Source organism: Tympanuchus pallidicinctus, unplaced genomic scaffold (assembly GCF_026119805.1).
Source record: "Tympanuchus pallidicinctus isolate F22 unplaced genomic scaffold, pur_lepc_1.0 scaffold10, whole genome shotgun sequence".
In the NCBI taxonomy this organism is placed as follows: domain Eukaryota; kingdom Metazoa; phylum Chordata; class Aves; order Galliformes; family Phasianidae; genus Tympanuchus; species Tympanuchus pallidicinctus.
In genome coordinates this window covers 4,950,323-4,964,093 of record NW_026294619.1, presented here as the reverse complement: position 1 = coordinate 4,964,093, position 13,771 = coordinate 4,950,323, and the positions used below count along the sequence as shown (strand labels likewise).

The 13,771-nt window shown below is 39.6% G+C and overlaps 1 protein-coding gene across 6 annotated transcripts; it reads left to right on the top strand.

Annotated features, from left to right (window-relative positions):
* Window positions 1–13: 13 nt before the first annotated feature.
* Window positions 14–10,976, top strand: SLC35A5 (solute carrier family 35 member A5). 6 transcript variants are annotated; one of them, XM_052665738.1, is made up of 7 exons: window positions 14–114; window positions 1,280–1,432; window positions 2,174–2,272; window positions 3,382–3,515; window positions 5,840–5,907; window positions 7,150–7,945; window positions 9,093–10,976. In XM_052665738.1, exons 2-7 carry the CDS (start codon window positions 1,303–1,305, stop codon window positions 9,159–9,161), a joined length of 1,296 nt encoding a protein of 431 aa, XP_052521698.1. In that variant the 5' UTR covers window positions 14–114; window positions 1,280–1,302; the 3' UTR covers window positions 9,162–10,976. The 6 variants fall into 6 exon arrangements, with proteins under 6 accessions (XP_052521698.1, XP_052521717.1, XP_052521692.1 ...); XM_052665757.1 differs by having other exon boundaries at window positions 53–110; XM_052665732.1 differs by having other exon boundaries at window positions 106–225.
* The last annotated feature ends 2,795 nt before the right edge of the window (window positions 10,977–13,771 follow it).

The following is a 13,771-nucleotide window of genomic DNA, read 5'->3' as shown; positions in this document are numbered from 1 at the left end:
GCAGGCACAGACCAAGACGGGAAGCCGGCAGCTTTTCTTGCACGCGTCCCCGAAAATAAACGTATGCGTCACGTGGTGGGGAGAGAAATCCGGAAGTAAGCCTGGATCACGTGGGTAGTTGTCATGGAGAATGAGGCGGCGGAGGAGGGGCAGTCGGGGCAGTCGGGGCGCGCGCTGCCGTCCGTCTCGGGGAGGGTTCCGCCCCGTTCGGCTCCGCCCCGGCAGGTGAGGCCGGCGGGGAAGCGGGAGAGGGGCAAGGTGCCGGGGATGAGGGCCGGGAGAGGAAGAGAACGAGCGGGATTAGGGACAGGGTCGCGGTCTTCGTTCCCCACCGGCGACGGGTGTGTTTGACGGCAGCGTCGCCGTGCCCGGTGCCCGGCTGCTGAGTGCAGTGGGGCGGGGAGCTGAAACGGGCTACGGCCGAGGCCGGTGGGAACAGAACGGGGAGAGCCGAGCGTCGGATGCGCCTTCCCGGTTCCCCGTCTCGGCGGCAGCCGCCCTCTGTCGGCCCGGCTTGCCCCGCGCCCGCGAGGCGGAGACGTGGCAGAGAGCGGCGAGCGCAGCCGCGAGGCTGAGGCGCAGCCGCTGAGGTGGATCGGCGCGAGGCGAGAGACCGTTGACAGCCGGTGCCTGGCGGTGCCGGGGCCGCCGCCCTTCCGTCTTTCGTTAGCGGGTGGCTGAACTGCGGAAACAGCCGCCCGGAGCGCGTCTGGTAGCGGATGAGCCGCGGGCGGCCCTGTGCAACTCTGTCTGCTGCGATCGGGAACAGGAGCTGTTTGTGAAAGAGATCGAGGCCGGGTTGGATGGAACCCTGGCAGCCTGGTCTGGTGGGTGACAACCCTGCTCGCGGCGGGGGCTGGAACTGGATGGGCCCTTTTAACCCAGCCATTCTGTGATACACGTACATGTATATTCAAACATAAAAATTCTGTGGAGAAATAACAATGTATTATTATACATTTACATTATAATTATAATATTACATGTATTTTTTATAGAATTACATGTATAATTATAATTATGCATTATACATTATAATAACATTTATCTTGTTCAGCTGGTGAGCATTCCATAGATATCACTGTGTATGTGAGGTGTTTATTTCCCCCTGGCTGGCCCTCATTTGAAATAAAATGTTGATTTTAGCATGCAATTATAGTTCTCAACACAAACCATTTTGTTTGAGATGAAATAAAGCAATAAAAGGCAGACGTTTCACCTCACCATATCAGCCTCTGGAAGTACTGTTTATAGCATATGTGTGTTGTGTCATCCAAAGGGCACTGACAGCAAGGCAGCAGAATGGAGAGCAAGTGCTGTCGTCGCTCTGCAGTTTGCTCCAAGACAACCATCTACACCTTTCTACTTGGAGGAGTCTTCATTGCTCTGGGCTCGAGTCGAATCCTTCTGATGAAATATTCTGCTAATGAAGGTATTGTTGGACAATAAACGTAATGAACTTCAAATAAGATTTGTTATTTCAGGTGTAATGGATACCCCAAAACCTAGTTTTCCACCTAGTTTTCCATTACATAAACTGAGGCATAAATTTCACTGTGTCTAACGTAGAATAACAATTTGAGGTTGCAAGATATCTGATCCAGTTGAAGATTAGCCTCAAAAGATGAGACAGTAGATTACTTTATAGCTGATTTCCAAATATTAAACTGTGCAGACACTGTTGGTGGTGCATGACCAGTTTATTTGTTTCACAGCACCTTCAGGAGAAGGTGGTATAGTGGTGTGCAAGCTGTCTTAGAGCAAATGTTAGCAAAATACGCTGTCCTTTTAGCAAACGTTAGCAAAATATGCTGTCAAAGAAAAGATAAAATCCACGAAGTAGGTCATATCATCCTGGAAGCTTTCTCCTACTAAGAAAACATACTCTATCACTCTGGGGGGGAAAATATTTCCTGGTTTGATTGTTTTAAAAATGATGGTTAGTTCTTCCAAAAAAAATGTACTGTAAACTGAGAGCAAATGAGGAAAGATTTCAGCCTAGAACAGCACCTGACTTGTCAAAAACTGACTATCTGTAATAGGAGTGCTAACACTTTGTGTTTATGAGCAGGGGGTCTAATCCTGACTGAAGGGGTTAAAGTATTTCCTTTTCCAATTGTGAATGCAAAAGGAATCTGATGGTGTACTCTTTACAATTTGCTGAATCCCACAGATAACAAGTATGATTATCTTCCTACAACAGTGAACATATGTTCTGAAGTAGTAAAACTGTTCCTGTGCGTGGTATTGGCACTATGGGTTAAGAAAAAAGGTGAGTACATATGTTTCAAGTAACTAAGATGTGTTGACTTGCTAAGATTTATTATACTTCATATCTTTTTTTTTTTACCTTCCCACTAATAGGTTCACATGTAATGGCATGAAGTCCTGACAGTAATGTTCTCTGGAATTATGTCTTTGATTCATAATTATAACCATACTTATTATAACTCTAATTTTTCCATTAAATTCAGATGTTCTCAAGTTGTTTGTATGATAGCAGAAATAAGGATAATGAGTAGAGTTAGAAAGTGTAATGAAGACAATCTAATCTTTTTGAAATTTTAGCACAGCATTGGGCTAGGGTAATAGGAGTTGCCTCACTGTGAAGACATGACTGAAAAGAAGCTTGTTACTGGCTACCCTTTGGGTGCTAAATGAACAGATCCTCCATCTATGTCATTATTTCTAATCTAAATGAGATTGATAATCAGCTGATACTGATGTGACTATTGTGTGGGGGCTTTCTGGAGTGCTTTTTGGTCCTCAAAGAATGATTATGATGTGTTTTTGCACCAGTGGAGAAATACTCTGATAGGGTTAAAGGATTCTCTAAGCATCTTTTGGCTGTTTCTGTTCAGCCCTAGAACAGAACAAGACAAAATGGCAAAAGGAAAAAAAAAAAAAAAAAAAAAAGAGGAGAGCAGAGCTAGAGATTGCAAGTTTTGTCTCCTGGTTTTAATTCTCACATAAGAAACCACTTGAGAAACCCTAATTCAGGTTTCTGTCTTGTGGACAGATTAGCAAAATCTGCTTAGAGAAGTTGTGGAATCTCCTTTGGTGATAGTCAAGACTTGTCTGGGTGCCTGCCTTCGTGACTTGCTGTAGGGCACCTACTTTGGCAGGTTTAGCAGGCAGGTTGGACTCAATGATCTCTAGAAGTCCCTTCCAACCCCTACAATTCTGTGATTCCTTCAGAGTTTCCTTAGTGAAGCAAGGATGTGAATGCTTACAGACACTAGATTTCTGTTTTAGCTGTGTGTTCTGCCTTGGGGCTGTCCTCTGTGTTGCCAGAGAACGCTGGTGACTATTCACAGGGCTTCAAAATGGACTTCTGATAATAAAAAAGTTGCTTCTCCTATTGATTTGTTTTCCTTCCAGAGGGCTGCTTAGATCATCCATTTGGCTGTCTTTCCTGGAAGAATTTTTGTAATTCCATGAAATGGTCAATTCCTGCCTTTCTTTACTTTTTGGACAACTTGATTGTCTTCTATGTGCTGTCCTACCTCCAGCCAGTAAGTATGCCTGTACTGACTAAAGTATCTTTCAGTGTGTTAATAATTGACAAGACTGACTGTAGGCTATCAGCAATTGCTACATTGACAGTACAAGATTTGCAGGTAAATGAGTCATCTGAACAGCTAGACCATCCTTTCTCCTGCCAGTGATCCAGTTCTACAGCTCTCAGTAGAGGAATGTTTCTGTGAGTTTTCTCTATCCTAAGTGAGTTAGGAATAGGCTGAATTCCTTAAGTAAGGGGCAGGTTTTTGTGCTTTCCAATCTTTGGCTTCTTCAATTCTGTATTTCTCTCACAATGCATTTGCACATGTTGCTGATGCTTAAGTTGCCCTTTTCTGTGTGGCTTCTGCCACTTTATTTACATGACTTCACATGTTGACTTGTTTTCTTTCCTCAACAATTCCAAAGAAAATCAAATAAATGTAATCCCACTAAGTGAAAAAAGTGTAATGGGAAGTGAGTAGGCAAGGAATAGAACTGTTTGGCTCTCAATTTTTTACTTTTTATTTTTATATAACAATATATGGGACTTAGTTATGTTTAACATGTTTCATTTATATTTTTTTTTTCTAGCTGCATTCAGCCTTCTGAATGAATCTATGTATACTTGGGAAATGTGGTTTTATTGTGCTCTCTCTCTCTCTCTTTATTCTAAAGTACCTTTTGGCACAGAATCAGTTTGAAATTTCATGGAAGCAAATGGTTACTGCTTGCTATAAGATACTGTCTACTCTTTTTTTACCATTAAAAATCTGTTTAACTGTTTCTGTTCATTCTCTTTCAGGATTTCTTCTCTAAACTAATGTCCTTTTAGATGTGCATTTCTGGTAGGGACAGAACAGAGTCTAGAATAGGACCTGGCTGAAAAAAAATGATTAAAATGAATAATCCCCCTAATTCTGTAACTCTTTGTAATTTGGTATTTTAACATTAGTAGATGGTATTTTATTTGTGTTCTTTGCTTTCTTGCAGGGGGGGATTGGTGGAAGGAAATTCAGCTATAGCATTTATAATAGCAAAGTCTGATATTTAAAAGGCTACACGATACTTACTGCTTTCTTAAACAGTTTGATTTGGCTGAGTTAGAGCAATCTCTTGTTAAATGTGCATTGCAGATTTTGTGTTGCATGCACACACCCATATGCATTCACATGTAAAACTTTTCTCTCTCCTCAGAACATGTGCACTAGAGTTACTTTTCTTTGGAATTCTGAGTGTCTTTTAGTTTTTACCTGATGGGTAGATAAGACTGTGACACCATCATGGCTAACCAGACAGAAATAGTAAATGAGGTAACCAAATACCTATAAGGTAGAATATCTTGATGGAATTGCAAAACCCTCAGAGTGAAAAGGCAGATGCAAGATGCCCGAAAGAAAGCAGCCATGCCTGGCTACACTTGGTTTCATGTGAATTTTGACACTAAATAGGCTTTGGACTATGTTATACTTAGGTGAGCAGGCATCTTGACTGTAGAGTTGCTTTGGTGAGGTCTTTTCTCTTGAAGCTTCAGCAGTAACTGCGGTTATTCTTCAGTATTTAATGTATATTACTGGTAGACTTATTTTTACAGGCTTTTCTTGTAATGCTGGCAGCATGTAGGCCATTAGTGTGGTGGCCTTTTGTAAATTGTTTTCTAATTCGTACTTATGTGAGATTGATGTCCCCTGTGGCCTCAGAATAGAGCAACTCAGAATTAATTCACTTTAAGTATTCTTCCATTGATTTGGGTTGTATTAATGTTACCAGAGATGTTTTTGTCTCAGTCAAAAGCTCAGCCATTGTTTTGCACGTCATTTGTACATCAGTTTTAAGTCTCCTTCTTCCAGAGTGATTTCTACCAGCTCCAGTTCCATCTGTTCATTCATTGTTATTTTCTTCCATAATTTTCACCTAACATGAGTTTTTAACTGAGTTGTAATTTCACGAAGCATAAAATGAGGCTGTGATTTCTTAGGCAGATGTGTCATGTGTCAGCTTACTTAAGACCCCGCGTAGTTTCATGAGGAAGTGATCTGAGAGAGCCAGCACAGCTTCACCATGGGCAGATCATTCTTGACCAATCTGGTGGACTTCTACAATGGAGTTATAGCAATAGTGAACAAAGGAAGGGCAGCTGACGTTGTCTGCTTTGACACTTTGAAATGATGCTCCAATGTTATTTTAGGGCTATGCTATCCTACCACTTTGTTAAGGAAAGAAGGTTCAGTACAAGAGTGATGCTTTCCACTCTAGTCTCCCTTCTGTAAGGTATTACTGAAAGTTGTTGGGCTGATATCAACATGTCTGAATTATGAGTTTGTTCCTCTTCTTTTTCTAGGCAATGGCTGTCCTTTTCTCAAATTTTGTCATTATAACAACAGCTCTTCTCTTCAGGATAGTGCTAAAGTAAGTAGTACTTAATAAGGTGAACAAAACTTTAAATTTTGTCTTTCTAGCCTAGATACAGTGGTTACACTACAGTCTTTCTTTGTATGATAGCAACAGTAATATTGTTTTCTTGCAACTCTACCATCTTAGAGAAATGGCTTTGTGTTCTACATAAGAAGGTGTTGGAAATAATAGGTTTTCAGAGGCTCCTGTGTATCTCCACGTATGGTCACCTGTCACAGATTGCAAGTGATAGCTGTTGAATGATCAGACTTAAGGTTTGGGTTGATGTATCTTCGTTTGTGCGTTAAATCTCATACTTAATGATGAGCAGTACATCTTTTCAGACCAATGTAACTCTTAAAGGAATGTAAAGGTAATCTAGCAAGAAAGGATGAGATATATGAGAGTGAAATACGTGTTTTCAGTAATATTGTTCCTGCCCTGGTGTGTTTCTGCTTATTTGCATAGGTTAAGTCTCTTCTTTGTTATTCATGTGATAGGGAAAAGGATATTAGCTTTCATACACTACCTGAAAAGTTATTTGTGGTGAAGTCTGAACAAAGATGCTCTTTTGGAATATTAACACCTGTGGAAAATGCATTTGGTAGTTTGGCCAAAGTGCTTTTACTCAGTTCTTTAGTTTTATATCTCTTGTGATGTCACAGTTTGTTTAATCTTCCGAATTTTGATTTTTTTTTTTTTAAGTTTTTTTTCCCGCCACAACAAACTAGTTTCACTTGCTTGAGTGAGAGAGTAGTTACAACAGATAAGATATTAGGCCTTGTACATTACATTTCTGCCATCATAAAATATGTAAAAAATGTACAAAATCATGGGGAAAAAATGAAATGCTGTAAAGGTTTATTGGAGAGAGCATTATTGGAATGTCTGACTTCTTTTTAATCCTTCTGTGATTACAATCTGTGATTACAAGGACAGCAGTTGATTTTAGTTGTTAGGTAGCCAGCATCTACAACTGACTTAATCTTGAAAGATTTTCCTTTTGTTGTCTCTACATTGGTTTATTGTCTATTCTGTGTTTCTGCGATCACCAAGTTGGGATCCCCTTGCCATAAAAAAGTATGTTATGTTTTGGCGTTTTCCTTTCGATTCTGAAAAATCAAGATTTTTCATCATGCCACAGATAAGGAAACGTAGTCAAGCACGATGTTTTGTGTGTGCTTTATTAGGGTTTGTTCTCATTGAATTTGTGTGACCATGTTTCTAAAGTTCGTGGCTTTTTTTGTCTGCTCCTAGGCGAAAACTCTCTTGGGTACAGTGGGCATCTCTGGTTATCTTATTCTTATCCATCGTCGCCCTTACACTAGGAACTGGAGGCCATCAGCAAAGCTTGGCTGTGCATGGATTCCATCACAGTATGTTTTTCAGCCCATCTAACCACTGCCTTTTTTCTGCTGGACCGGAGGAAACGTGCATGGAAAATGGTAGCTGTGGAGCACCAAGATTCCTTCCCACCTTCCGGTGGAATGTTACAAGTACCATGGCAGGAGCACTGAAACCTCTACGACTCAGTCTGGGGCATCTGCTTATTCTAGTGCAGTGTTTCATTTCTGCCCTGGCTAACATCTACAATGAAAAGATATTGAAAGATGGAGATCAGCTTGGTGAAAGCATCTTCACACAGAACAGCAAACTGTATGCCTTTGGAGTGTTGTTCAATGGACTGATGCTGGGCCTACAGGCTAAGGACCGGAGGCAAATAGAGAATTGTGGTTTCTTTTATGGGCACAACATCTTCTCAGTGGCTCTCATATTTGTCACTGCTTTCCTGGGGTTGTCTGTAGCCTTTATCTTGAAGTTCCGAGACAATATGTTCCATGTTATGACAGCTCAGATCACCACTGTCATCATCACTACTGTGTCTTTTGTCATCTTTGACTTCAGGCCTTCTTTAGAGTTCTTTTTGGAAGCTCCTGTAGTGCTTCTCTCCATATTCATCTATAATGCCAGTAAACCGAGAGGCCTGGAATATGCCGCTATGAGGGAAAGGGGCAAGCTCTTCAAAGGAGATACATGGGAGAGGTCAAGTGGGGTAAGGCTTTTCCATGCTTGTCTTCTCTGATTTTTTTTTTTTTTTTTTTAATTATTTATTTTTTCTTATTTCCCCTCTATTTACGCTATGGGATATGGACTGAAATCACTCATCTACTGAAACACCAAAATCCGTGTTCTTTGTCAAAAGCCTTCAAAAGGGATTGAATATTGCTTTGCATGTCACACTCTTTCAATTCATAAATCCCAGATAAACAATGCTTTTCTGCAGTGACTGTGCTGTGAGCAACTTCAGCTTTGTGCAAATTCTCTGTTGAGGATATTGCTGGCCCTGGGAATACAGAAATTAGAATCGATGCCAGGAAACTAACAATACTTAAGTAGAACTGAAATTTTTGTGTAGCTGAGCCCACATCATGAAGAAATCAGTATTTGTTATTAAGATTATTTCTGTCATAACAGTCAAAGATACAAACAGACACAATGGTAACATTGGAGTAGACATTTTAATATTGTTTCTTACACAACATTTTCTCCAGGGCCTTTTGTGTGTTGTTTGTTTGTTTTTTACCCCTTCCCTAAGTTGAACTGTAGCCTAGATAACTCTAATATGGCACAGAGAGCTTGCCCTTAAGAATCCCAGTTAACTCACCTGAGCTGAGAAGTCAGTCTAAGGGGGAAGGAATTGCTTCATTCTTTGTGGACAGCTGTATGTCTGTAATACATGTTGCAACCAGCAGAGAGTGCTGTCTCCATTTAATTCTAGGAAACATTAAGCTTCCAACAGATGTTTTCTAAAACTTACAAATGGTGCCCTTTTTAGATGCTTGTTTAATGAAGAGTATGTGGGGTTTTCTTTTGTACCTGAAACTATTTATTTTAGCATTTACAAGTGAGCGTATGCGGTAAAAACAAAGAATACTATGTGTGCAAGTTTCCTGATGGTGGGCTACAAGATTTTTCAGGGATCAAGCTACAGAATAAAGCATTGAAGATAAAGAGGTTGTCATTTATTAGCATATGTGTACTAGAGTAAGATTTGAACATACTTGTAAAAGATAAATTACTGGGTGTTGACATCACAGAGATTGCTTAAAAATAGTCTTTCTTCTTCTCTCCTTTCTTTATGCATTGATAACAAGTTCACTTTTGTTCACATTGTTTTCTCCTGCTTCTGGTTCTTGCAGGATGGAGAAGAATTTGAGAGATTGAACAAACCAAGCAGTGACATTGATACAGATGAAGATTCACTCTAGCATGGAGCAGGCTGAGAAGAATGCTATTACTCATAGTGAGGGAATGTTCATGTTTCCTTTTTCCCTTTTTGCAGAATGATTGAGATTTCTTTGGGCCTAAATGTCAGAGATAGATGAGGAAAACATTCAAACTCTTAATTTGAGCCACACATTCTTGAAAACTGTTTTCCCTCTTACTATCTCTGCAAATGAAGAGGTTAAAATCTGCTGTAATAAACCAAGTTTATAATTGATGTGAACAAGAAGAGACTTGGATGCTGGACTCAGTTGTGTGGGTGACATGCTGTATTGGAGGGCAGTCCTTGCTGCAAATACGCCAGCGTGTGTCTTTTGTCACTTTGGTTGGTTGTGAAGCGGTGCAAATTCCTGTATGAATTCTTTTGTTAGCAAAACAGAGGTGATAAAACTGTTGTTCATGTTGCAGAAGTGGTAGGAGGACTGATGAGCATCTTCTAATTAAGCTGGCACTAATAACCTTATAAATAATGAAGCATATTGACTGTTTTATTGCATTTTGGTCAATCAGATTGAAACATCCCTAGCTGAGTGAAAGAGTCCCCTTGAAACAATCTTATCAAACCTTGACTTGTGAATGTATAATAGATCAGACAATTTGGGTTAAGGATTCTTCAGACAGAGGAATCTCTAGAGTGTGATTTCAGTATGAATGGTTTTAATTTAATTTTCATTCCTGTTCTACACCAGTGTAACTCTGTACTGGCTCCTGTGGAGTCCTTCCTGGTTCTTTGATGTGACTGAAGCAGAATAGATTCCAGTGACTTCAGCCACTAGCTCTCTCATATTTCTAGTATGAGATTGCTTTGTGCCTGTCTCCCAGTGTTTGGGGAAAATGAAATATGGAATGCCTTTATAGAAAATAGTGTATTTTACATGCAACTTACGTGGCCTAACACCGAAAGAGCCTGAATAAAACAAAAGTATGTTATTCAGTTTGAATGTATCATAGGATCTTTTCTGCATGTGGAAAGCATGTATGTAGAGATATACTTTACACTGGGGCCACCATCTGGAAGTGAATATTACATAGCTACAGTGAGGCACTACAACATGTAGTACTAAGTACAGGGAGCACCAAGCAGGGGGGAAAAGGTGTTGGAATCGTTTGGCGTTGCTCCACTAACTCAGACTGATAAAGGTTTGCATTCGGTTTATAGAGTGAAAAGTTATTCTGCAGAGTGCCAGGCAGGGTGATTTCAGAATAACTGTTGGCTTGTATTTTGAGTGAGATGAAAAATAGATTCCAAGTAATTCAGTGAATCTTAAAAATTGAAGGATGAAGTGAATAGGAATGCAGATAAGAGTTATTAATGTGTTCTTGGAAAGATACTGTCAAAGGAATTCCTAAGGAGGTATGCAATAAGTTCAGCATCAAACTCTCATACCACAGAATATAGTAATGCATTTCTCTGTGGACAGTTCTGTCTTTGTTCCCCTCTTCTACCCTGTTTCCAGGCTCTATGTGCTAACAGCTTACTTACACATACTGTATTGATGGCTCATTGCTGCATTTATTAGCATATCTCCTGTCACTGATCCATCAAAAAGATCAGCCTGTTTCCAGTTGTGGCCAATGCCTGTCAGAAACTATGTATGTGAAATTCTTACTCTGATTTTTGGTTTTTTGGATGATGAATGTGAAATCTTACTGTTTTGTTTTTTTTTCCCCCCCAGAAGTGTAAGCTTTTTCTTGTATGTATTAATACTAATTATACAAAGAGAAATTATTGTTGTGGTTTGTTTATATGAGGTAACATTGTAAGTAGTGTTGAAACATGAAAAACATTTTACAGCTGATGTCGTTGTGCTTGTTGTGCTTTCCACAACAAGAAAAATCTTGTTGTTTGGATCTATACAGAATGAATAAGAAAGTATATTTGAATGTAAACTCCACATGGTTTCATTGATGCATGATATCCTGATTTGGGAAATGAAAGTTGAGTGTTAAAAAAGAAACAAAGAAACCCTTAAACTGTTTTGAGACTTAGTTTGCAATAAGACAGCTTCATTTTGTTTTCCATTGCATACAAGTTTGCAATATATACTGCCTGAGTTCATTGTTTTTGCTTCTGGTTTTTTGTTTTCCAGTCACAGCTACCCACTTTTAGCAGATATTTTCATGAAAAAATGAAAGTACTGTTGGCTTTAGACTGCTGTTAAGAGTGGTATCTTTTTACGTTGACTTTTGCAGACAGTTTTGCCTTAGATTAAGTCACAGCATAGAATTCTGCTTCATACTTCTAGTGACAGTGTCAAAACTGAAATGAATGTCTTGAAAACATTATTTGACCTTCCTGCATGAACTGTCTGCCTTAAGAGAGATAAGAGTTGGAAATGACTGATTTGCAAATTTTATGAAGTGTATTTGGGATTGCATTCGGCTCTTGTCAGCCTTAGTCATTTCTTCCCTCTTTAAGTTTCACTGATGTTGTAACGCTTGACTTGTTTTGCCAAACTCTGATTGCACAAAGATACCAGGTGTATAACTGTGAATGTATGCTGATATACTGATTTACTGGTCTATCTGATTTACTTTCCACGTAGAGTTAGGTGCTGTCTAACGTGTGGAAATCTTTCTGTTGTCTTCAGGTGAACAGGTTGGAATGAGGCTGTTGGATTGGCCAGGCAGGTTTCTTTTAATAATGGAAGAGAACTTTGAATCTCCTCAGCAGAAACAGGAACATTAACTGTCTAAAAATGGGTAAGGACTTAATATAAACTTAGCAATAAAAAGTATATAAGTAATTCAGAAATATGGCCATGCATTTCTGTGCAGCATACTGCCCATGGTGATAGTCAAATGTAGTGTGTATATGACATTTGTTAGAGAAAGTGACTATAAGCAAATGTTAGCTGAAAAAAACAACTCTGGTTAGCAAGTGAGGCTGTTCTGTGGAGCTATACACTGCAAATAGATCATGTGATCCCTACAGCAGTAAGAGTGGTTAAGTACTGCCACTGTGGTGTCCTTCACCTACTCTGTGTCAGAAAGCTTACTTTTTTTTTTCTTCTCTAGCTTACTATTTTACTCCTCAAAAGGCAATAGGGAATTTTATTAGGAGTTATTTGGAGATCGGCATTAGTTTGACACATAGTGAAGTGTTTAATGAAGGTGTTGGACTGAGAGCTCTTTCAAAGTTGTGAGTCAGAGCCCAGATTCACAAATGTTTGAACTTTATCACTGCTTAGAATGTTATGTTCCTCCCATGGATGGGAGGAATTAGTTCATAAAATCTCTAAGGAAGAGAGATCTCTTCATGTTTCTCTTGTTTATAACAAGTTTGTTAAAGTAGTTTTTATTGGTTAATTTCAGCTACTTTGTGAAAGTAGAAGCTGAGCCATTGTGCTTAAAGGACAGCTCAAGCTGAATCAAATCCCAGAAATATGGATGAGAAAAATGTTTTGAAATTTTCCTTCATTGTGTCAAAACTTCCTCCTCAGAACTGTAAAAACAGGGCTTTAATCTCAATAAACCTGTCCTCACAGTGGTGCTGCAGGGACAGACGCAGTATTTTTGATCTGTGTTTGGCACGATTAAGTGTTGGTCTGGAGTTGTCTGTCTCTGATACTTTTGGAGTCTTTGAGGTAATTTTTGTTAAAAGGTTTAGTGTTCCTCTCACTTCGCTTTTAGTTTTCCACAGGGAGAGGTAGGTTGCAAAATCAGGGTTTTAAATCATTGCTAAAAGTTGTTAGTAATTTTAAGCCATTTTGTAATGAAGGCAGAATTGGCACCAGAAGGTACAATCATACTGAGTGTCTCAGATTTTATAATGTTAAAATGTGCAGTTTTGGTTAAGAGCACATCCCAGCCTCCCTTATCAGTACATAACTTGTTTGGAGTTGCTTTTTTTAAATGCAACTTCCACAGCCAAGACTGGGTTTGATATTTGCACAACTTGAATTAAGCATAGCCCTGTCTCTTGTAAGTTTACTGTCTCTTCCTACTGCTTGGTACAGGATGTTTAGGTTCCATGTTTTGTACTGTCAATTAAAACAGCTTTTATTTTTCATTTGCATGAAAAATAAGGTTATAGGAAAGTTGAAATGAAAAATTGAAAGAAGACACTCCAGAGATGCTTCTTCTTTTGTCAACAGGCGGTGGCTGTTAGGTACACTTTCCTCTGCTTTTGCTTTAGGCAAAGATGGTTAGGTAACTGACCTTAATGCATTGGTTCAGTACTTGTACTTGCTCTCTAAGACTAAGCTGTGGGACTCAATCTGTTTTCTTAGAAAACTTTCAGTTCTATAACTTTTTTTTTTTTTTTTTTTTTTTTTTAATCTGTCCTCTTTGGGCTTTTCGTTTTGTTTTCTCTGTCCTCTGCTTTCAGCTGCAGAAGTTCTGTAGGTAAAGAGAAGTACTGTGCAGGCATCAGTCCTCTCAGATTGGATCTGTCAGAAGTCTATCTTTTGCCCATTTAGCTCCAGACACAAACCTGAGAGTTTTAAGATAGAAGCAGTATCCTGTGTTGGCTAGACCTTTTGGCAGAGGGCAGCCAGCCCTGGAAGGTGACTGGGTCTAATGCAGAGGAACAACTGGCCAGGCCCTGTGACCTCTTGACATCTGTTTGCCTTTCAGTAGGGTAAGCAAGATA